General features: G+C 60.0%; 1 protein-coding gene across 1 annotated transcript; it reads right to left on the bottom strand.

The window, feature by feature from the left end:
* Window positions 1–178: 178 nt before the first annotated feature.
* LOC132805522 (thrombospondin type-1 domain-containing protein 4-like) lies at window positions 179–24,514 on the bottom strand. The gene is made up of 13 exons (XM_060820633.1): window positions 24,424–24,514; window positions 16,594–16,730; window positions 15,132–15,336; window positions 14,861–15,030; window positions 11,247–11,352; window positions 10,107–10,343; window positions 9,237–9,366; window positions 7,108–7,312; window positions 6,251–6,424; window positions 4,478–4,651; window positions 2,166–2,345; window positions 1,483–1,627; window positions 179–723 (listed from the first exon to the last, which is right to left on the bottom strand). Exons 1-13 carry the CDS (start codon window positions 24,512–24,514, stop codon window positions 557–559), a joined length of 2,121 nt encoding a protein of 706 aa, XP_060676616.1. The 3' UTR covers window positions 179–556.
* Window positions 24,515–24,520: the final 6 nt, after the last annotated feature.

The following is a 24,520-nucleotide window of genomic DNA, read 5'->3' as shown; positions in this document are numbered from 1 at the left end:
AGTGAGAGAGATAAGGAGAGGGTGTAGGGTTTGGAGGGGATGACGGAGATAGGCAGGGGGTGTAGGGGGATGGAGGAGGTGACAGAGATAGGGAGGGGGTGTAGGGGCTGGAGGAGGTGACAAAGATAGGGAGGGGGTGTAGGGGCTGGAGGGGGTGACAGAGATAGGGAGGGGGGGTGTAGGGGCTGGAGGGGGTGACAGAGATAGGGAGGGGGTGTAGGGGCTGGAGGGGGTGACAGAGATAGGGAGGGGGTGTAGGGGCTGGAGGGGGTGATGGAGATAATAAATAAGACTGGATTTAAAGACGGCCCTGACCCGTGTACATCGCCCCCCCCCCCGAGGGATACCAAAGTGTTGTGTCTGAGGGGAAGCAGCTGTGCAGGCTGCCCGCCATGCCTGAGGCCTAGTCGGTTGCCATGGGCGACGGCAGAGCCCGGGAGGGATGGCGTCAGTTGCCCGATGGCTCTCGGCTTGGGGGGGGTCTGTGACTATACGGAGGGTGGTGGTGGACGAGTGGGTGGGGAGGGTGGAGGGGAGGAGGATGAGGGGAGGATCCTCAGGTTCCCCGGCCCCTTCCTGGAGCGTGGCGTCCTCGTGGGTCTGAGGCTCGGCGCTCAGCGTGTGTGCAGGCCGCACAGCAGACATTCTTGTAGTAGGAGTAGACGCAGAGGCGGGCCTGAACCACCACCTGACAGTTGTAGTACTTGTCCTTGCAGTTTTCATCTGGGGTGGGGTGGGCAGGGACAAAGAGAAAATAAAACACAGCGTTAGCTCTGTCTTTGGGACCGGCGTGCGGACATTTCATCAAGGGGACAGCATTTTGCCTTGCTCAGGCATGCCAGAATGGCCTCCTCCTGTCTCTGTAACAGGCTCAAGAGACAGGGCTGAATGGCCTCCTGTCCCTGTGTAACAGGCTGGAGGGGGAGGGGCTGAATGGCCTCCTGTCCCTGTGTAACAGGCTGGAGGAGGAGGGGTTGAATGGCCTCCTGTCCCTGTGTAACAGGCTGGAGGAGGAGGGGCTGAATGGCCTCCTGTCCCTGTGTAACAGGCTGGAGGAGGAGGGGCTGAATGGCCTCCTGTTCCTGTGTAACAGGCTGGAGGAGGAGGGGCTGAATGGCCTCCTGTCTCTGTGTAACAGGCTGGAGGAGAGGGGCTGAATGGCCTCCTGTCTCTGTGTAACAGGCTGGAGGAGAGGGGCTGAATGGCCTGTTGACCATCAGGGACTGGAACCATGGCAGCCAGGGGAGAGAGTCTCACCCTTTTCCCTACAACCCCCCCACCCTCACCCACCCCCACCTCACCCCACCCAACCCCACCCAACCACCCACTCTCACCCCTCCACGCCCCCCCACCCTTTCCCCCCCGGCTCCCCCCACCAACCCCGCACGCCAACTCCCCCCCACCCCACCCCCCTCATCCCTTCCCCCCACTCCACCCCACCCCCCCGCACCCCTCTCCCCCCCAGCCCCACCCCCCACTCACCAAGATCCGGGATGCAGGGGTGGCTGTGGCAGATCCTCTGGTCACTGGGTCTCTGGGCCTCGTTGCAAAGGTTGCTGGGAAAGCCGCCATCGTCCAGGCATCGCACCTCCCTCGCTTGGACTCCTCCCATGCAGGACTTGGAACACTGTGGGGGGGGGCACGGAAACCAGTGAACTCCCTCCCTCACGTTGCCCACCCGCCCGTCGTTCCTACCCCCTCCCCTCCCCTCCTGACCCTCCGCTATCCCTCCTCGCAAGACGCCCTCGTCACCCCTCTCCCTGAAACAGTGATGAGGTGTACTCCAACCACCCTCCTTCAGTCAGGGGGAGGTGAAGGGACTTGGTGGGGGCGCATGGGGGGGTGGGCAGACAGCGCAAGGGGGCTTGGTTACCTGAACCAATGGACGCTACAGCAGCCACGTCCCTCGAGACCCTCAAACTCTTGAGTGGAGGACTGAGGCATGCTCTGTTCTACGGAGGGTGGGGTTCAGGTGAGCTGTGGGGAGGGGCAGGTCAGAAGGGCCCAGGACACCCCTACCCTGAGGGACGTCTGCAGCAAATGTGACGGTGTGCCCCTCCCCAATGGAGGTGACAATCCTAGCCACAATGTGGACCCCACCACCCCACCCCTATCCATCCGGCTCACCCTCCCTCGACCACAGGGGGACCCAGGTCAGGACTCACCTCGCTCCAGTCCGTGGTGAACCAGCGAGGGCCACACGCACCCGCGCTGCACGGCCGCACCGAGGGAGGCTTCTCCAGGTGAGCGCACTCTGCCGGCGCCATCACAGTGAAATTGTTCCCCACTTTGATGACGCAGATGAGGTCTCGATTCTGAGTCGCGTTCCCACAGTGAACAGGACACTGCAAGGGGGAAAGAACAGACAGTGAGGCAAATGTGGAGGAACCGCCTCCCTACACCCCCTCCTTATCTCTGTCACCCCCTCTAGCCCCCTGCACCCCCTCCCTATCTCTGTCACCCCCTCCATCCCCTACACCCCCTCCCTATCTCTGTCACCCCTCCAGCCCCCTACACCCCCTCCCTATCCCTGTCACCCCCTCCAGCCCCCTACACCCCCTCCCTATCTCTGTCACCCCCTCTAGCTCCTACACCCCCTCCCTATCTCTGTCACCCCCTCCATCCCCTACACCCCCTCCCTATCTGTCACCCCCTCTAGCTCCTACACCCCCTCCCTATCTCTGTCACCCCCTCCAGCCCCTACACCCCCTCCCTATCTCTGTCACCCCCTCCAGCCCCTACACCCCCTCCCTATATCTGTCACCCCCTCCAGCCCCTACACCCCCTCCCTATCTGTCACCCCCTCTAGCTCCTACACCCCCTCCCTATCTCTGTCACCCCCTCCAGCCCCTACACCCCCTCCCTATCTCTGTCACCCCCTCCAGCCCCCTACACCCCCTCCCTATCTCTGTCACCCCCTCAGCCCCCTACACCCCCTCCCTATCTCTATCACCCCCTCCAGCCCCCTACACCCCCTCCCTATCTCTGTCACCCCCTCCAGCCCCCTACACCCCCTCCCTATCTCTGTCACCCCTCCAGCCCCCTACACCCCCTCCCTATCTCTGTCACCCCTCCAGCCCCCTACACCCCCTCCCTATCTCTGTCACCCCCTCCAGCCCCCTACACCCCCTCCCTATCTCTGTCACCCCCTCCAGCCCCCTACACCCCCTCCCTATCTCTATCACCCCCTCCAGCCCCCTACACCCCCTCCCTATCTCTGTCACCCCCCCCAGCCCCCTACACCCCCTCCCTATCTCTATCACCCCCTCCAGCCCCCTACACCCCCTCCCTATCTCTGTCACCCCCTCCAGCCCCCTACACCCCCTCCCTATCCCTGTCACCCCCTCCAGCCCCCTACACCCCCTCCCTATCTCTGTCACCCCCTCTATCCCCTACACCCCCTCCCTATCTGTCACCCCCTCTAGCTCCTACACCCCTCCCTATCTCTGTCACCCCCGCCAGCCCCTACACCCCCTCCCTATCTCTGTCACCCCCTCCAGCCCCTACACCCCCTCCCTATATCTGTCACCCCCTCCAGCCCCTACACCCCCTCCCTATCTGTCACCCCCTCTAGCTCCTACACCCCCTCCCTATCTCTGTCACCCCTCCAGCCCCTACACCCCTCCCTATCTCTGTCACCCCCTCCAGCCCCCTACACCCCCTCCCTATCTCTGTCACCCCCTCCAGCCCCCTACACCCCCTCCCTATCTCTGTCACCCCTCCAGCCCCCTACACCCCCTCCCTATCTCTATCACCCCCTCCAGCCCCTACACCCCCTCCCTATCTCTGTCACCCCCTCCAGCCCCTACACCCCCTCCCTATCTGTCACCCCCTCTAGCTCCTACACCCCCTCCCTATCTCTGTCACCCCTCCAGCCCCTACACCCCCTCCCTATCTCTGTCACCCCCTCCAGCCCCTACACCCCCTCCCTATCTCTGTCACCCCCTCCAGCCCCTACACCCCTCCCTATCTCTGTCACCCCCTCCAGCCCTACACCCCCTCCCTATCTCTGTCACCCCCTCCAGCCCCTACACCCCCTCCCTATCTCTGTCACCCCCTCCAGCCCCCTACACCCCCTCCCTATCTCTATCACCCCCTCCAGCCCCTACACCCCCTCCCTATCTCTGTCACCCCCTCCAGCCCCTACACCCCCTCCCTATCTCTATCACCCCCTCCAGCCCCCTACACCCCCTCCCTATCTCTGTCACCCCCTCCAGCCCCCTACACCCCCTCCCTATCTCTATCACCCCCTCCAGCCCCCTACACCCCCTCCCTATCTCTATCACCCCCTCCAGCCCCTACACCCCCTCCCTATCCCTTCTCTCTGTGCTAGAGGACCCCTCAGGCGCCCCCACTCTCTGGGTGCAGACATATCTCCCCCTGTCGGTCCCACTCCATCTCCTTTAGCCTCATTCTCCGTTACCCCAGTGACTCCCGTCCTGACTGATCCTTACCCCCGCCACCACAAGGCACCCACCTCGTTCCAGGGACTGGCGTACCACTGGAGCTGCCGGGGGCAGTGTGGCCGGGTACATGCCCTGCTGTCGGGGGGTCTCGGACCCTCGCAGCTGCTCGCCGAATGTTCCTCGATTTCGTTGTTCAAACAGACCACGGAACGCTTCTGTATCCCGAGGCCACAGTCCACGGAGCACTGTAACAGAGGGGAGCCCCGGGGGAGGGGGAGGGAGAGCCCGGGGGGTGGGGGGGAACAGGGGAGGGAGGGAGGGAGGGAGAGCCCGGGGGGGGTGGGGGGGAACAGGGGAGGGAGAGCCCGGGGGAAGGGTGGGGTCGCACAAGGGGAAAAAAAACTGTCAATGATGGGCATCAGCAGGAACCCTCTTAAGGTCGAGAGTGTCTCTTCTACCCCTCTCCACCTCCAATTCCCACCCCCCTCACCCCGCAATCCCTCTGGGACCCACCGGCCCCCCCTTTTCCTCACCCCCACTCCCCTTTGGGAGAATCTCCCAGCCCCATTTTCCATCCTGTGCCCTCCCCACTCCCAATGCCATCCTCCCTCCACCCCACCCCCACCCCGCCCCCACCAGGCCCCTGGGAGTTCCTACAGCAACACCCCCTCCCCCAAACCCTCTGAGACCCCCCAGGTGGTCTGTCTCCATCCCTCTCCCAGTCCACACCCTCCCCCAGTGGGAGATGGGAACCCTGCCCTCCTTGTTGAAGAGCCCATTCCCCCCCAACTCTGGGAGACTAGCCAGTCCACAGCCTGGGGGGGGGGGGGGGCTGGGGCTGGTGGGGGTCAGTTTCCGTCAACCCACCTCTGGTGAGCGTTTGACCCCCAGCTGAGGAGAGACACATCCTTCCCCGTCAGGTCAACGACACCACCCCCACCCCCACTCCACCCCCCCCCCACCCCACCCCACCCCAACCCAACCCAACCCACCCCACCCCCACCCCACCCCACCCTCAACCCCCCCCACCCCAACCCAACCCACCCCCACCAACCCACCCCAACCCAACCCAACCCACCCCACCTCAACCCAACCCACCTCAACCCAACCCACCCCAACCCAACCCACCCCACCCCCACCCCAACCTCACTGGGAGACATAGCAGACTGGTTAGGTTTGGCAACACCAAGACCAAGACTAAACATTCTCAGGGATCCAGGTCCAATCTCCCACCAGGGCCCCTTGGAGGAATTTAAGTTCACTCCTGAAAATGCAGAATTGGAAACGAGTTCAATCCGGGGGGGGTGCGGGGGTGTGGGTCACTGACGGGGGGCCAGCGCTTACTGCCCTGGTCCTGTTGGCCCTCCCAGCACCAGGTTCAATTCGATTCATTGGTGGGTGGGTGGGGGGGTGAGCTGCCATCTGCAATCCACCTGCCGTGCGCCGTCCCTCAGGGAGGGAATTCCAGGATTCTGGCCCTGAAGGAACGGCCGAAATATTCCCGAGCTGAGGGGCTCGGAGGGGGACTTGCAGCAGGGGGTGGTGTTCCCGTGTATCTGCTGCTCCAGGCGGAAGTCGCGGCGGGTTTGGGAAGGTGCTGTCCGAGGGTCTTTGGTGAATTCCGTGTGGACGGTCCACGCTGCTGCTACTGAGCGTCAGTGAGGGAGGGAGGGAGGGAGGGGGCATGGTGCTGGTCTAGAGGGGTCTGCGTTGTCCTGGACGGTATCGGGTGTTCACTGAAACCCAGGGTGAAGGTCCGAGTGACTGAGCGGGAATCGAGTGTGCCCGGAGAAGCAGCCTGCCACACACTCCCCCGGTGCCCACCCCTCCAGCCCCCAACTCACCTTGTGGCTCCAGTCGGTGTAGAACCAGCTGGTCACACAGGGGCCCATGTCACAGGCCTCACTGTCGGTGGGTTTCTGCTTGGCGCTGCACTCTCCCTCACCCACCACGTTGCCCTGGTTACTGACGCAGCGGATGCTTCTCTTCCTCTGTCCCACTCCGCACGGCACAGAACACTGTAGGCACAGACGGACCGGCGTGAACAGAGGGGCTTGGCAGGCCGGGGAGGGGCCGAGGGGTCAGCTACTCACCCCAGGGCAGGGTGGGACGCGGGCACGAATGGACCCTGTGGCAGGGGAATACGTACAGGGCAGAGAGCAGGGCTGCACCGTGCCCCCGTCAGGGAAGTGAGGGTGGGAGAGAATGGGGGACTCGCTCCCATAGGGAGTGGGGGGAGAGAATGGGGGGCTCGCTCCCACGGGGAGTGGATGAGGGGGGGAATAACTGGGGAGAACTGGGACTGGAGGGGGTGACAGAGATAGGGAGGGGGTGTAGGGGCTGGAGGGGGGTGACAGGGATAGGGAGGGGGGTGTAGGGGCTGGAGGGGGGTGACAGGGATAGGGAGGGGGTGTAGGGGCTGGAGGGGGTGACAGGGATAGGGAGGGGGTGTAGGGGCTGGAGGGGGGTGACAGGGATAGGGAGGGGGTGTAGGGGCTGGAGGGGGTGACAGGGATAGGGAGGGGGTGTAGGGGCTGGAGGAGGTGACAGGGATAGGGTGGGGGTGTAGGGGCTGGAGGGGGTGACAGGGATAGGGAGGGGGTGTAGGGGGCTGGAGGGGGTGACAGAGCTGGGGCGGGGTGTATAGGCAGTGATTGACGAAACCAGCTGGAGGTACGTCCCGATGTAGTGCTGTAGTTACCGATTCCCAGTCCGTTTGGATCTGCCAGTGGGTACAGGGTCGGGTCTCACAAGGCTGGGTGGTGTTGGGTTTCTCCAGGTGGGCACAGTGACGTGGGTGAACTGCCACGGTGCGGTTTGCGTAGGCCTGACGACACAGCACCTGCCGATGGTAAATGCCCTTCCCACAGCTCTTACTGCATTGGGACCAGGAACCCACACTCCAGCTGGAATACAGGGACCAACACGACAGGGAGAGACAATCAGACACTGTCATTGGATATACAACTCACCCCCCACACCCCCCAAACCCATCCCCTCAATTAGATTCCAGCCTGGAACCCTCTCCCCGGTACAGGTTATTCTGTATATAAACCCCTCGATTAGATTCCGGGCTGTAACTCCCTCCCGGGTACAGGTTATTCTGTATATAAACCCCTCGATTAGATTCCGGGCTGTAACTCCCTCCCGGGTACAGATTATTCTGTATATAAACCCCTCGATTAGATTCCGGGCTGTAACTCCCTCCCGGGTACAGATTATTCTGTATATAAACCCCTCGATTAGATTCCGGTCTGTAACTCCCTCCCGGGTACAGGTTATTCTGTATATAAACCCCACGATTAGATTCCGGGCTGTAACTCCCTCCCGGGTACAGATTATTCTGTATATAAACCCCTCGATTAGATTCCGGTCTGTAACTCCCTCCCGGGTACAGGTTATTCTGTATATAAACCCCTCGATTAGATTCCGGGCTGTAACTCCCTCCCGGGTACAGGTTATTCTGTATATAAACCCCACGATTAGATTCCGGGCTGTAACTCCCTCCCGGGTACAGGTTATTCTGTATATAAACCCCTCGATTAGATTCCGGTCTGTAACTCCCTCCCGGGTACAGCTTATTCTGTATATAAACCCCTCGATTAGATTCCGGTCTGTAACTCTCTCCCGGGTACAGGTTATTCTGTATATAAACCCCTCGATTAGATTCCGGTCTGTAACTCCCTCCCGGGTACAGGTTATTCTGTATATAAACCCCTCGATTAGATTCCGGTCTGTAACTCCCTCCCCGGTACAGGTTATTCTGTATATAAACCCCTCGATTAGATTCCGGTCTGTAACTCCCTCCCGGGTACAGGTTATTCTGTATATAAACCCCTCGATTAGATTCCGGTCTGTAACTCCCTCCCGGGTACAGGTTATTCTGTATATAAACCCCTCGATTAGATTCCGGTCTGTAACTCCCTCCCGGGTACAGGTTATTCTGTATATAAACCCCTCGATTAGATTCCGGGCTGTAACTCCCTCCCGGGTACAGGTTATTCTGTATATAAACCCCTCGATTAGATTCCGGTCTGTAACTCCCTCCCCGGTACAGGTTATTCTGTATATAAACCCCTCGATTAGATTCCGGTCTGTAACTCCCTCCCCGGTACAGGTTATTCTGTATATAAACCCCTCGATTAGATTCCGGTCTGTAACTCCCTGCCGGGTACAGGTTATTCTGTATATAAACCCCTCGATTAGATTCCGGGCTGTAACTCCCTGCCGGGTACAGGTTATTCTGTATATAAACCCCTCGATTAGATTCCGGGCTGTAACTCCCTCCCGGGTACAGGTTATTCTGTATATAAACCCCTCGATTAGATTCCGGGCTGTAACTCCCTGCCGGGTACAGGTTATTCTGTATATAAACCCCTCGATTAGATTCCGGGCTGTAACTCCCTGCCGGGTACAGGTTATTCTGTATATAAATCCCCCCCAAACCCCTGGATTAGATTCTGGTTTGTAACCATGCTGGGTGTTTAGATTAGTTTAAACTCAGTCAGAATGCTGTCGGGCCTCTATCTCCCCGTGTGTGGCACAGTCGGACTTGCGCAGTTGGGTCTGGGATCACATTCCCAGGTTCGTGTTGAGTGACATTGTATTCCGTTTCCCACTGAGTGCCAAAACGGTACAGAGTGGCCCAGCACCAGCCCAAGTCCATTCCGGGCGTAGGTCTGAAGTCTCAGGCTGCACCGAGAGAGAGAGCGAGCGCTGCCCGGGGCAACACAATGGCCCTGTGGTCTGGGAGAGCACGAGTGCCTCATGGCTGTCCGTTGGAGGAAGGTTGTGCAGAGGAAGAGGTGACCTCAGGGTGTGAATACTTACAAAGCAGGGCAGGGCTGGGTGTTACAGGACTGGGCCACACTTGCAGGTTTGGATGCTGAGTCACAAAGGGCCTCTGACACTAACTCCTGGGTATCCTGGGCCAGGCAGCGGAAGGTCGGGTACTGGAACCCTGCAGACACAGAGAGAGAGAGAGAGAGAGAGAGAGAGAGAGACGGCAGGGGTATAGTCAATTGTCTCACAATCCTCCAAGGATCCACCCTCACACATCTCACCGTGTTGTCCTTTCCCCACAGATCCCAGTCAAGACGCTGCCTGGAAGATTAGATTACTTACAGTTTGGAAACAGGCCCTTCGGCCCAACAAGTCCACACCGACCCGCCGAAGCGCAACCCACCCATACCCCTACATTTACCCCTTACCTAACACTACAGGCAATTTAGCATGGCCAACTCACCTGACCCGCACATCTTTGGATTGTGGGAGGAAACTGGAGCACCCGGAGGAAACCCACACAGACACGGGGAGAACGTGCAAACTCCACACAGTCAGTCGCCTGAGGCGGGAATTGAACCCGGGTCGCTGGCGCTGTGAGGCAGCAGTGCTAACCACTGTGCCACCGTGCCACCCAAGGGAGACACATTCCTACTTGCGTTGGTCAGGACACCACGGCAAGAATGCCAAATTTCTAACCATTGCAGCAATGATGTGGGGAACAGCAGAGGGATACCCGGTTACGCAGGGAGTCATCCTGTCCCCCATGGCGGTACGAAGGGCTGATCCGAGTCAGCTCATCGCCACCCTTTTCTGTGTGGGTGACACGCAGCAGAGGCTCGGCACTCTTGCCAGGTGTCCTGATGACAAACGTCTTGGAGAAAGTGCCTCGGTCAGTCCTGCTCCCCCTGCACGCACCTTTCCCACAGGAGACCGAACACTCAGTCAGACTCTGGGACGTCCAGCGGTAAATCGGCAGAGCCAGCGCGGGATCCTCCTGTGCGTCGGTGTGATAAACCTGCAGGCGACGGTCACGCTGCCCACCGCGGACCCTGGGGGGATTGGGGATGGTGCGGTGTGTGCCTCGGTGGCTAACAGCCGGGATGCTGGACAATGCTGAGACGTCCCTCAGGTCTCCGGTTCTCTGGGGGCTGGCTGGGAGGGGGCAAAAGGAAGGCAGAACCAAGTCAAACCGTGAACAATGGGACACAAGGGTCAACAGATCAATAAGGCAACCCAAGCTCGCTCCATCCATCACAAACATATCAGCTCCCACAGCACTGACCCTCCGACAGGGCCCACTCCCACAGCACTGACCCTCCGACAGGGTCCACTCCCTCAGCACTGACCCTCCGACAGGGCCCACTCCCTCAGCACTGACCCTCCGACAGTGCCCACTCCCTCAGCACTGACCCTCCGACAGTGTCCACTCCCTCAGCACTGACCCTCCGACAGGGCCCACTCCCTCAGCACTGACCCTCCGACAGTGTCCACTCCCTCAGCACTGACCCTCCGACGGGGCCCACTCCCTCAGCACTGACCCTCCGACAGTGCCCACTCCCTCAGCGCTGACCCTCCGACAGGGCACACTCCCTCAGCATTGACCCCCCCGACAGGGCCCACTCCCTCAGCACTGACCCTCCAACAGTGCCCACTCCCACAGCACTGACCCTCCGACAGTGCCCACCCTCTCAGTACTGACCCTTCGACAGTGCCCACTCCCTCAGCACTGACCCTCTGACAGTGCCCACTCCCTCAGCACTGACCCTCCGACAGTGCCCACCTCCTTAGCGCTGACCCTCCGACAGTGCCTACCCCCTCAGCACTGACCCTCTGACGATGCCACCCCCTTAGCTCTGACCCTCTGACTTCGTCAGTCCCATACTGGGAGTATGTGTGCAATGTGAGCTGCAGTTTCGATGGGGCTCAGGCACATTCCTGCAGGGTTTTGGGGAGGACGGAGCGTCCACAGAGATGAAGTTGACCAATAACACAGACACACGGCTACACATCCACCTCCCAGACAGTATCACATCCCAATTTTCCGCTGTTTCTTACTGTGTGTCTGGCTGGGAAGGTGGGGAATTGCCTGGGGAGGAGTGGGCTTCTCCACAGGGAGGACAAATTGATAGTGAATCCCAGGATTATCCTGTTGGAAGATCATCTGAAATAAAAAAAACATTAATATGTGGAAGTAAAGCTCCCTCTACACTGTCCCCCATCAAACACTCCCAGGACAGGGACAACACAGGGTTAGATACAGAGTAAAGCTCCCTCTACACTGTCCTCACATCAAACACTCCCAGGGACAGAGACACACGGGGTTAGATACATAGTAAAGCTCCCTCTACACTGTCCCCCATCAAACACTCCCAGGGACAGCACGGGGTTAGATACAGAGTAAAGCTCTCTCTAGACTGTCCCACATCAAACACTCCCAGGACAGGGACAGCACAGGGTTAGATACAGAGTAAAGCTCTCTCTACACTGTCTGTCCCCCCATCAAACACTCCCAGGGACAGAGACACATGGGGTTAAATGCAGAGTAAAGCTTCCTCTACACACTTCCCCCATGCCCCCATCAACACTCCCAGGACAGGAACAGTACGGGGTTAGATACAGAGTAAAGCTCCCTCTACACTGCCCTCCTCCATCAAACACTCCCTGGGACAGCATGAGGTTAGAAACAGAGTAAAGCTTCCTCTACACTGTCACTAACCAACACTCCCAGAACACCAAAATTGGAGGTGTAGTGGACAGCGAAGAGGGTTACCTCAGATTACAACAGGATCTGGACCAGATGGGCCAATGGGCTGAGGAGTGGCAGATGGAGTTTAATTCAGATAAATGTGAGGTGCTGCATTTTGGGAAAGCAAATCTTAGCAGGACTTATCCACTTAATGGTAAGGTCCTAGGGAGTGTTGCTGAACAAAGAGACCTTGGAATGCAGGTTCATAGCTCCTTGAAAGTGGAGTCGCAGGTAGATAGGATAGTGAAGGCGGTGTTTGGTATGCTTTCATTTATTGGTCAGAGCATTGAGTACAGGAGTTGGGAGGTCATGTTGCGGCTGTACAGGACATTGGTTAGGCCACTGTTGGAATATTGTGTGCAATTCCGGTCTCCTTCCTATCGGAAAGATGTTGTGAAACTTGAAAGGGTTCAGAAAAGATTTACAAGGATGTTGCCAGGGTTGGAGGGTCTGAGCTACAGGGAGAGGCTGAACAGGCTGGGGCTGTTTTCCCTGGAGCGTCGGAGGCTGAGGGGTGACCTTATAGAGGTTTACAAAATTATGAGGGGCATGGATAGGATAAATAGGCAAAGTCTTTTCCCTGGGGTGGGGGAGTCCAGAACTAGAGGGGCATAGGTTTAGGGTGAGAGGGGAAAGATATAAAAGAGACCTAAGGGGCAACTTTTTCACACAGAGGGTGGTACGTGTATGGAATGAGCTGCCAGAGGAAGTGGTGGGGGCTGGTATAATTGCAACATTTAAGAGGCATCTGGATGGGTATATGAATAGGAAGGGTTTGGAGGGATATGGGCCGGGTGCTGGCAGGTGGGACTAGATTGGGTTGGGATATCTGGTCAGCATGGACAGGTTGGACCGAAGGGTCTGTTTCCGTGCTGTACATCTCTATAATTCTATGACAAGGACAGCACAGGGTTAGATGCAGAGTAAAGCTCCCTCTACACCGTCCCCCATCACACACTCCCAGGACAGGGACAGGGTTACATACAGAATAAAGCTTCCTTACCCCACCCACCCGTCAAACACTCTCTACATCAGGTCCCTGCCCACATCCACAACCCGCCATCCCCTGCAGTGTGTGTCCCGGTCAGGGGCCAGGGGAGGTCAGCACGGTGGATGCCTAACTGTACAATGTTTATGGGTGGGGGAGGAAGGGGGAAGTGTGTTGAGGGGGTGGTGAAGGTGTGTTGTGGGAGGAGGTGTGTTGAAGGATTGGGGGGGCAGTTTTGTTGTGGGGTAGGGAGGAGATGTGTGTTATGGGGGGAGCGGACAGGCGTGTTGAGGGGGTGTGTTGTGGGATGAAGTGTGTTGTGGGGATGGGGGGAGGTGATTGTGGGTGTGGGGAGAGGTGTGTTGAGGGGGAAGGGGGAGGTGTGTTGAGGGGGAAGGGGGAGGTGTGTTGAGGGGGTGGGGGGAGGTGTGATGAGGGGGTGGGGGAGGCATGTTGAGGGGGTGGGGAGAGAAGTGTGTTGAGGAGGAAGGGGGAGGTGTGATGAGGGGGTGGGGGAGGCATGTTGAGGTGGTGGGGGGGAGGTGTGTTGAGGGGGGAGGGGTGAGGTGTGTTGAGGGGGAGGGGGAGGTGTGTTGAGGGGGAAGGGGGAGGTGTGTTGAGGGGTGGGGGGAGCTGTATTGAGGGGGGAGGTGTGTTGTGGGGGTGAGGGGAGATGTGTTGACGGGGTGGGGGAAGCTGTGTCGAGGTGGTGGGGAGGTGTGTTGTGGGGGGAGGGGGGAGGTGGGTTGAGGGGGAGGTGTGTCGAGGGGGCGGGGGCAGGTGTGTTGAGGGGGTGGGGGGAGGTGTGTTGAGGGGGTGGGGGAGATGTGTTGAGGGGGTGGGGGGAGGTGTGTTGAGGGGGTGGGGGCAGGTGTGTTGAGGGGGAAGGGGGAGGTGTGTTGAGGGGGAAGGGGGAGGTGTGTTGAGGGGGTGGGGGGAGGTGTGATGAGGGGGTGGGGGAGGCATGTTGAGGGGGTGGGGAGAGAAGTGTGTTGAGGAGGAAGGGGGAGGTGTGATGAGGGGGTGGGGGAGGCATGTTGAGGTGGTGGGGGGGAGGTGTGTGAGGGGGGGGAGGGGTGAGGTGTGTTGAGGGGGAGGGGGAGGTGTGTTGAGGGGGAAGGGGGAGTGTGTGTTGAGGGGTGGGGGGAGCTGTATTGAGGGGTGGGGGGAGGTGTGTTGTGGGGGTGAGGGGAGATGTGTTGACGGGGTGGGGGAAGCTGTGTCGAGGTGGTGGGGAGGTGTGTTGTGGGGGGAGGGGGGAGGTGGGTTGAGGGGGAGGTGTGTCGAGGGGGCGGGGGCAGGTGTGTTGAGGGGGTGGGGGGAGGTGTGTTGAGGGGGTGGGGGAGATGTGTTGAGGGGGTGGGGGGAGGTGTGTTGAGGGGGTGGGGGCAGGTGTGTTGAGGGGGGAGTGGGGAGGTGTGTTGAGGGGGTGGGGGGAGGTGTGTTGAGGGGGTGGGGGAGATGTGTTGAGGGGGGAGTGGGGAGGTGTGTTGAGGGGGTGGGGGCAGGTGTGTTGAGGGGGGAGTGGAGAGGTGTGTTGAGGGGGTGGGGGGAGGTGTGTTGAGGGGGTGGGGGGAGGTGTGTCGAGGGGGTGGGGGGAGGTGTGTCGAGGGGGTGGGGGGAGATGTGTCGAGGGGGTGGGGGCAGGTGTGTTGAGGGGGGAGTGGGGAGGTGTGTTGAGGGGGTGGGGAGGTGTGTTGAGGGGGTGGGGGGAGGTGTGTCGAGGGGGTGGGTGGAGGTGTGTTGAGGGGGGAGGGGGGAGGTGTGTCGAGGGGGTGGGGGGAGGTGTGTTGAGGGGGTGGGGGAGTCATGTTGTGTGGAGCGATGGGAGGTGTGTTTTCGGGGGGGGGGGGGGGTGGTGCTGGGGACAGGGTGTGCTGTGTAGTTGACCCGTAAGCCTTGTTGGGCCTTCCCCCTCCCCCCCCGGACACTCACGTAAACCTCGATGGGTTCAGTGGTGGGGCCCATAGCGTGGACCCTCTCCCCGACAGTGCCCTCCGACGGCCGGACGTAGGTGAAAGTGGTTCCTGCTCCCTCGTACTGGCCTGGCCTATCGATCGCCCAATTCCCGTTGATGATCGAGTGGCCTGAGTGACTCCTCAGGGCTGTGGGGGCAATGGCCAGAGCATCGGTCAGTCAACATGGCGAATACCGGCCCCCTACCTCTCCCCCAACTCCCTCCACACTGCCAGCTCAGGATACCCACCCAGGTAGTTCCGACTGCGGGCTGCCTCCGTTACGTTGATCCTGGTGGCTCCGGCCGGAATGGAAATGATCCGATGGTAACCGACGTTGACCTGGGAATCCTCAAACAGCCCGAAAACCAGCTCACAGGAGGAACCATCCCCTCCACACACTCCACAACGGTCAGGCCTCGTTCCCGAACCCAGAGTGCCATCACAGCCCGCCGTCTGTGAGAGAGAAAGGGAGGGACAGAGAGAGAGAGAGAGACAGTCGGAATGAGTGAGTGTGTGTGCCGCGCACAAGTGAGAGAGAGAGAGAGAGAGAGAGAGAGACAGTCGGAATGAGTGAGTGTGTGTGCCGCGCACAAGTGAGAGAGAGAGAGAGAGAGAGAGAGAGACAGTCGGAATGAGTGAGAGTGTGTGCCGCGCACAAGTGAGAGAGAGAGAGAGAGAGACAGTCGGAATGAGTGAGTGTGTGTGCCGCGCACAAGTGAGAGAGAGAGAGAGAGACAGTGTGTGAAAGGGAGAGAGAAAGAGAGAGCAGGCATGCGTGACAGAGAGAGTGAGAAAGGGAGGGAGGGATAGAGAGGATGTGAGAGACACAGAGCATGCATGTGAGAGAGACGGGGGGGGGAATGTGAGAGAGAGGGAGAGAGATAGCGACAGAAATGGAGTATGTGTGTCAGAGAGAGAGAGAGAGAGAGAGAGTGAGAGGGGCTGGAGGAGGTGACAGAGATAGGGAGGGGGTGTAGGGGCTGGAGGGGGTGACAGAGATAGGGAGGGGGGGGGTGTAGGGGCTGGAGGGGGTGACAGAGATAGGGAGGGGGTGTAGGGGCTGGAGGAGGTGACAGAGATAGGGAGGGGGTGTAGGGGCTGGAGGGGGTGACAGAGATAGGGAGGGGGTGTAGGGGCTGGAGGAGGTGACGGAGATAGGGAGGGGGTGTAGGGGCTGGAGGGGGTGACGGAGATAGGGAGGGGGTGTAGGGGCTGACAGAGATAGGGAGGGGGTGTAGGGTCTGGAGGGGGTGACAGAGATAGGGAGGGGGTGTAGGGGCTGGAGGAGGTGACGGAGATAGGGAGGGGGTGTAGGGGCTGGAGGGGGTGACGGAGATAGGGAGGGGGTGTAGGGGCTGGAGGGGGTGACGGAGATAGGGAGGGGGTGTAGGGGCTGGAGGGGGTGACAGAGATAGGGAGGGGGTGTAGGTGCTGGAGGGGGTGATGGAGATAGGGAGGGGGTGTAGGGGCTGGAGGGGGTGACGGAGATAGGGGAGGGGGTAGGGGCTGGAGGGGGTGATGGAGATAGGGAGGGGGTGTAGGGGGTGACAGACATAGGGAGGGGGTGTAGGGGCTGGAGGGGGTAACAGAGATAGGGAGGGGTTTCAGGGGATGGGAGGGGGTGACGGAGATAGGGAGGGGGTGTGGGTGCTGGAGGGGGTGACAGGGATAGGGAGGGGGTGTAGGGGGCTGGAGGCAGGGGGTACTCACCAGACACTGACCGCCCACACACACGTCCGTGGAGTTAGCTTCACACGGTGTCCCATCCTGCACCCGGTCTGCGTGACGGACATAGAAACGGTATCCTGAGGGTCGACAATTCAACTCACACCGCTGCTCCTTCCTCACTGCAGCAGCGGGGGGGGGCGGGTTTGGGGGTGAGAAGATGAAAGAGGAAGAGAGGTGGGAGAGAGAGAAAAACAGAGATACATCACGTTACTCATTTCAACACAGCCACGTGTAATGGGGGGGGGGGGCAGTGTGGATAAAGGGGACGCTGACGGGGGGGACAGACAGATAAAGGGGACGCTGACGGGGGGGCAGTGTGGATAAAGGGGACACTGACGGGGGGGGCAGTATGGATAAAGGGGACACTGACAGGGGGGCAGTGTGGATAAAGGGGACACTGACACGGGGGGGGCAGTGTGGATAAAGGGGACACTGACAGGGGGGGGGGGCAGTGTGGATAAAGGGGACACTGACGGGGGGGGCAGTGTGGATAAAGGGGTCACTGACGGGGGAGCAGTGTGGATAAAGGGGACACTGACAGGGGAGCAGTGTGGATAAAGGGGACACTGACAGGGGGGGGGCAGTGTGGATAAAGGGGACACTGACGGGGGAGCAGTGTGGATAAAGGGGTCACTGACACGGGGGGGCAGTGTGGATAAAGGGGACACTGACACGGGGGGGCAGTGTGGATAAAGGGGACACTGACAGGGGGGCAGTGTGGATAAAGGGGACACTGACGGGGGGGACAGTGTGGATAAAGGGGACACTGACAGGGGGGGACAGTGTGGATAAAGGGGACACTGACGGGGGGGCAGTGTGGATAAAGGGGACACTGACGGGGGGGCAGTGTGGATAAAGGGAACACTGACAGGGGGGGCAGTATGGATAAAGGGGACACTGACGGGGGGGCAGTGTGGATAAAGGGGACACTGACAGGGGGGCAGTGTGGATAAAGGGAACACTGACAGGGGGGCAGTGTGGATAAAGGGAACACTGACGGGGGGGCAGTGTGGATAAAGGGGACACTGACGGGGGGGACAGTGTGGATAAAGGGGACACTGACAGGGGGGGCAGTGTGGATAAAGGGGACACTGACGGGGGGGACAGTGTGGATAAAGGGGACACTGACAGGGGGGGACAGTGTGGATAAAGGGGACACTGACGGGGGGGACAGTGTGGATAAAGGGTACACTGACAGGGGGGGCAGTGTGGATAAAGGGGACACTGACAGGGGGGCAGTGTGGATAAAGGGAACACTGACGGGGGGGCAGTGTGGATAAAGGGGACACTGACGGGGGGGGGCAGTGTGGATAAAGGGGACACTGACGGGGGGGCAGTGTGGATAAAGGGGACACTGACGGGGGGGCAGTGTGGATAAAGGGAACACTGACAGAGGGGCAGTGTGGATAAAGGGGACACTGACTGGGGGGGCAGTGTGGATAAAGGGGACACTGACGGGGGTAGTGTGGATAAAGGGGACACTGACAGGGGGGCAGTGTGGATAAAGGGGACACTGACAGGGGGGGCAGTGTGGATAAAGGGGACACTGACAGGGGGGCAGTGTGGATAAAGGGGACACTGACAGGGGGGCAATGTGGATAAAGGGGACACTGACAGGGGGGCAGTGTGGATAAAGGAGACACTGACGGGGGGGCAGTGTGGATAAAGGAGACACTGACGGGGGGGCAGTGTGGATAAAGGGGACACTGACAGGGGGGCAGTGTGGATAAAGGGGACACTGACAGGGGGGCAGTGTGGATAAAGGGGACACTGCCGGGGGGGGGGGGCAGTGTGGATAAAGGGGACACTGACGGGGGGGCAGTGTGGATAAAGGGTACACTGACGGGGGGGACAGTGTGGATAAAGGGGACACTGACAGGGGGGCAGTGTGGATAAAGGGGACACTGACAGGGGGGCAGTGTGGATAAAGGAGACACTGACAGGGGGTCAGTGTGGATAAAGGGGACACTGACAGGGGGGCAGTGTGGATAAAGGGGACACTGACGGGGGGGCAGTGTGGATAAAGGGGACACTGACAGGGGGGCAGTGTGGATAAAGGGGACACTGACAGGGGGACAGTGTGGATAAAGGGGACACTGACTGGGGGGGCAGTGTGGATAAAGGGGACACTGACGGGGGGGCAGTGTGGATAAAGGAGACACTGACAGGGGGGCAGTGTGGATAAAGGGGACACTGACAGGGGGGGCAGTGTGGATAAAGGGGACACTGACGGGGGGGACAGTGTGGATAAAGGGGACACTGACAGGGGGGGCAGTGTGGATAAAGGGGACACTGACGGGGGGGCAGTGTGGATAAAGGGGACACTGACAGGGGGGCAGTGTGGATAAAGGGGACACTGACGGGGGGGCAGTGTGGATAAAGGGGACACTGACGGGGGGGCAGTGTGGATAAAGGGGACACTGACAGGGGGACAGTGTGGATAAAGGGGACACTGACAGGGGGGGCAGTGTGGATAAAGGGGACACTGCCGGGGGGGGGGGGGGCAGTGTGGATAAAGGGGACACTGACAGGGGGGGACAGTGTGGATAAAGGGGACACTGACAGGGGGGGACAGTGTGGATAAAGGGGACACTGACGGGGGGGCAGTGTGGATAAAGGGGACACTGACGGGGGGACAGTGTGGATAAAGGGGACACTGACGGGGGGGCAGTGTGGATAAAGGGGACACTGACGGGGGGGCAGTGTGGATAAAGGGTACACTGACAGGGGGGGCAGTGTGGATAAAGGGGACACTGACAGGGGGGCAGTGTGGATAAAGGGGACACTGACGGGGGGGGGCAGTGTGGATAAAGGGGACACTGACGGGGGGGCAGTGTGGATAAAGGGGACACTGACGGGGGGGCAGTGTGGATAAAGGGAACACTGACGGGGGGGGCAGTGTGGATAAAGGGGACACTGACGGGGGGGCAGTGTGGATAAAGGGGACACTGACAGCGGAGCAGTGTGGATAAAGGGGACACTGACAGGGGGGCAGTGTGGATAAAGGGGACACTGACGGGGGGGCAGTGTGGATAAAGGGGACACTGACAGTGGGGCAGTGTGGATAAAGGGTACACTGACAGGGGGGCAGTGTGGATAAAGGGGACACTGACAGGGGGACAGTGTGGATAAAGGGGACACTGACAGAGGGGCAGTGTGGATAAAGGGGACACTGACTGGGGGGGCAGTGTGGATAAAGGGGACACTGACTGGGGGGGCAGTGTGGATAAAGGGGACACTGACGGGGGTAGTGTGGATAAAGGGGACACTGACAGGGGGGCAGTGTGGATAAAGGGGACACTGACAGGGGGGGCAGTGTGGATAAAGGGGACACTGACAGGGGGGCAGTGTGGATAAAGGGGACACTGACAGGGGGGCAGTGTGGATAAAGGGGACACTGACAGGGGGGCAGTGTGGATAAAGGGGACACTGACGGGGGGGCAGTGTGGATAAAGGAGACACTGACAGGGGGGCAGTGTGGATAAAGGGGACACTGACAGGGGGGGCAGTGTGGATAAAGGGGACACTGACGGGGGGGACAGTGTGGATAAAGGGGACACTGACAGGGGGACAGTGTGGATAAAGGGGACACTGACAGGGGGGGCAGTGTGGATAAAGGGGACACTGACGGGGGGGCAGTGTGGATAAAGGGGACACTGACGGGGGGGCAGTGTGGATAAAGGGGACACTGACGGGGGGGCAGTGTGGATAAAGGGGACACTGACAGGGGGGGCAGTGTGGATAAAGGGGACACTGACAGGGGGACAGTGTGGATAAAGGGGACACTGACAGGGGGGGCAGTGTGGATAAAGGGGACACTGCCGGGGGGGGGGGCAGTGTGGATAAAGGGGACACTGACAGGGGGGGACAGTGTGGATAAAGGGGACACTGACAGGGGGGCAGTGTGGATAAAGGGGACACTGACAGGGGGGGACAGTGTGGATAAAGGAGACACTGACAGGGGGACAGTGTGGATAAAGGGGACACTGACAGGGGGGGCAGTGTGGATAAAGGGGACACTGCCGGGGGGGGGGGGGCAGTGTGGATAAAGGGGACACTGACAGGGGGGGACAGTGTGGATAAAGGGGACACTGACAGGGGGGCAGTGTGGATAAAGGGGACACTGACAGGGGGACAGTGTGGATAAAGGAGACACTGACAGGGGGACAGTGTGGATAAAGGGGACACTGACAGGGGGGGCAGTGTGGATAAAGGGGACACTGCCGGGGGGGGGGGCAGTGTGGATAAAGGGGACACTGACAGGGGGGCAGTGTGGATAAAGGGGACACTGACAGGGGGGCAGTGTGGATAAAGGAGACACTGACAGGGGGGCAATGTGGATAAAGGGGACACTGACAGGGGGGCAGTGTGGATAAAGGAGACACTGACAGGGGGGCAATGTGGATAAAGGAGACACTGACAGGGGGGCAGTGTGGATAAAGGGGACACTGACAGGGGGGGCAGTGTGGATAAAGGGGACACTGACAGGGGGACAGTGTGGATAAAGGGGACACTGACAGGGGGGGCAGTGTGGATAAAGGGGACACTGACAGGGGGACAGTGTGGATAAAGGGGACACTGACAGGGGGGGCAGTGTGGATAAAGGAGACACTGACAGGGGGACAGTGTGGATAAAGGGGACACTGACAGGGGGGGCAGTGTGGATAAAGGGGACACTGCCGGGGGGGGGGGGGCAGTGTGGATAAAGGGGACACTGACAGGGGGGGACAGTGTGGATAAAGGGGACACTGACAGGGGGGCAGTGTGGATAAAGGGGACACTGACAGGGGGGCAGTGTGGATAAAGGGGACACTGACAGGGGGACAGTGTGGATAAAGGGGACACTGACAGGGGGGGACAGTGTGGATAAAGGGGACACTGACGGGGGGGCAGTGTGGATAAAGGGGACACTGATGGGGGGGCAGTGTGGATAAAGGGGACACTGACAGGGGGGGACAGTGTGGATAAAGGGGACACTGACGGGGGGGCAGTGTGGATAAAGGGGACACTGATGGGGGGGCAGTGTGGATAAAGGGGACACTGACGGGGGGGACAGTGTGGATAAAGGGGACACTGACGGGGGGGACAGTGTGGATAAAGGGGACACTGACAGGGGGGGCAGTGTGGATAAAGGGGACACTGACAGGGGGACAGTGTGGATAAAGGGGACACTGACAGGGGGACAGTGTGGATAAAGGGGACACTGACAGTGGGGCAGTGTGGATAAAGGGGACACTGACAGAGGGGGCAGTGTGGATAAAGGGGACACTGACAGGGGGGACAGTGTGGATAAAGGGGACACTGACAGGGGGACAGTGTGGATAAAGGGGACACTGACAGTGGGGCAGTGTGGATAAAGGGGACACTGACAGGGGGGCAGTGTGGATAAAGGGGACACTGACAGGGGGACAGTGTGGATAAAGGGGACACTGACAGGGGGGCAGTGTGGATAAAGGGGACACTGACAGGGGGGAAATGCGCAGAAAGGGAAAAATGTGTTCCCTGGCTCCGGGCTGGTGCAGGATTACGTGCAGGGTAGGCAGGCTGGTGTTTACAAGTCCTGTTTTGTCATGACTTGAGAGTTTAATCAGGCCTCCCTCAGACATCAGACCCCACACACAGCTCACACTCACATCTCAATTCTCACAGCCTCCCACTAAATCTGCGGCTGTGTTTGGCACAACACATTCAGATCGGAACACTGCCATCTGGGACATGCCTCTTCTCTCCCTCTGTCTCAGTCTCCCTTTCACTCTGTCCCTCTCTCATAAAAACATCTATTTGTTCCATCTGTGTAACCATTCCAGTCCGGATCTTGAAAAGTAAACACACTCGATAGCAAACTCTCAATAAAACAGCTGGGGACTGCAGCAGTGAGGTATTCTGATCAGCACGAGCCTCGAACCCCACATTATTATAGCTGCCCCTCAGTAACCCTCCCGCTAATCTCAGGATCAGCGCTGAGGGAGTGGGCACTGTCAGAGGGTCAGCGCTAGGGGAGTGGGCACTGTCGGAGGGTCAGCGCTGGGGGAGTGGGCACTGTCGGCGGGTCAGCGCTGAGGGGAGTGGGCACTGTCGGAGGGTCAGCGCTGAGGGGGTGGGCACTGTCGGCGGGTCAGTGCTGGGAGAGTGGGCACTGTCGGAGGGTCAGTGCTGAGGGAGTGGGCACTGTCGGAGGGTCAGTGCTGAGGGAGTGGGCACTGTCGGAGAGTCAGTGCTGAGGGAATGAGCACTGTCAGAGGGTCAGTGCTGAGGGAGGGCCACACTGTTGGAGGGTCAGCGCTGAGGGAGTGCCGCACTGTCGGAGGGTCAGTACTGAGGGAGTGGGCACTGTCGGAGGGTCAGCACTGAGGGAGTGCCGCACTGTCGGAAGGTCAGTGCTGAGGGAGTGGGCACTGTCGGAGGGTCAGCGCTGAGGGAGGGCCACACTGTCGGAGGGTTAGTGCTGAGGGAGTGCCGCACTGTCGGAGGGTCAGTACTGAGGGAGCAGGCACTGTCGGAGGGTCAGCACTGAGGGAGTGCCGCACTGTCGGAGGGTCAGCACTGAGGGAGTGCCGCACTGTCGGAGGGTCAGTGCTGAGGGAGTGGGCGCTGTCGGAGGGTCAGTGCTGAAAGAGTGCCGCACTGTCGGAGGGTCAGTACTGAGGGAGTGGGCACTGTGGAGGGTCAGTACTGAGGGAGTGGGCACTGTCGGAGGGTCAGCACTGAGGGAGTGCCGCACTGTCGGAGGGTCAGTGCTGAGGGAGTGGGCGCTGTCGGAGGGTCAGTGCTGAAAGAGTGCCGCACTGTCGGAGGGTCATTCCTTAGGGAGTGGGCACTGTCAGAGGGTCAGCACCTAGGGAGTGGGCACTGTTGGAGGGTCAGTGCTGAGGGTGTGGGCACTGTCTGAGGGTCAGTGCTGAGGGAGTGCCGCACTGTCGGGAGGGTCAGTGCTGAGGGAGTGGACTCTGTCGGAGGGTCAGTGCTGAGGGAGTGGGTCCTGTCGGAGGGTCAGTGCTGAGGGACTGCCGCACTGTTGGAGGGTCAGCGCTGAGGGGGTGGGCACTGTTGGAGGGTCTGCGCTGAGGGCGTGCCGCACTGTAGGAGGGTCAGTGCTGAGGGAGTGGGCACTGTCGGCGGGTCAGCGCTGAGGGAGTGGGCACTGTCGGAGGGTCAGCGCTGAGGGGGTGGGCACTGTCGGCGGGTCAGCGCTGAGGGGGTGGGCACTGTCGGAGGGTCAGTGCTGAGGGAGTGGGCACTGTCGGCGGGTCAGTGCTGAGGGAGTGGACACTGTTGGAGGGTCAGTGCTGAGGGTGTGGGCACTGTCTGAGGGTCAGTGCTGAGGGAGTGCCGCACTGTCGGAGGGTCAGTGCTGAGGGAGTGGGCACTGTCGGAGGGTCAGCGCTGAGGGAGTGAATGTGCCATTTGTACCCAGTCTGGCCCTACACGTGACCACTGACCTCAGCGATGGTGTCAATGTCTAACCGCCCTGGAGGAAGAACGGGGAGAAAAGATAAACCAAAAGATGTGAATAAAATCTCTCAGAAATCCTGCCTGGGACCTCTCTGGGGAATATCCTCCTCTCCTCCCCTCCCCTCAGCTCCCTCCCTGCTGCCCCCACCCCTGAGAATGACCTGTCGCCCTTGTATAGCCAGGGCTTGTCCAGGGCCTGTCCTGAGTAAGGCCAAGGGGAGTTGCAAAGGGCCTGTCTGTTTCCCACGTGCTGTTAGCTTTAACGGGACACACATGTCTCCGAGGTTTTTCCCGGACTGAAGCCATCTCTGTCCCACAGGATAAACAGAGTGAGAAAATTAATAACAAGGGCGTATTTACATTCCCAGCTGCTTCCCAGCCCACAGAGTTTGGCAGCAAGGCTGTGAGAAACACCAACGGGATGGAACTCGCTGTGAGAGTCCAGGGCCATGCCAAC

The sequence above is a fragment of the Hemiscyllium ocellatum genome, chromosome 50 (assembly GCF_020745735.1).
Source record: "Hemiscyllium ocellatum isolate sHemOce1 chromosome 50, sHemOce1.pat.X.cur, whole genome shotgun sequence".
Taxonomy (NCBI): Eukaryota; Metazoa; Chordata; class Chondrichthyes; order Orectolobiformes; family Hemiscylliidae; genus Hemiscyllium; species Hemiscyllium ocellatum.
Note: the sequence above shows the minus strand (reverse complement) of the source record. Positions and strands in the feature narration are given on the sequence as shown.

Bases quoted from the DNA above. Each gene is read 5' to 3' on its own strand.
- LOC132805522 (XM_060820633.1), bottom strand. From the start codon at position 24,514: ATGGCCCTGGACTCTCACAGCGAGTTCCATCCCGTTGGTGTTTCTCAC. The intron at 11,353-14,860 runs GTGAGTGTCCGG...TTTTTATTTCAG, and splicing joins CTGAACCCATCGAGGTTTAC to ATGATCTTCCAACAGGATAA. The intron at 4,652-6,250 runs GTGAGTTGGGGG...CCTCTGTTACAG, and splicing joins ACACCGACTGGAGCCACAAG to TGCTCCGTGGACTGTGGCCT.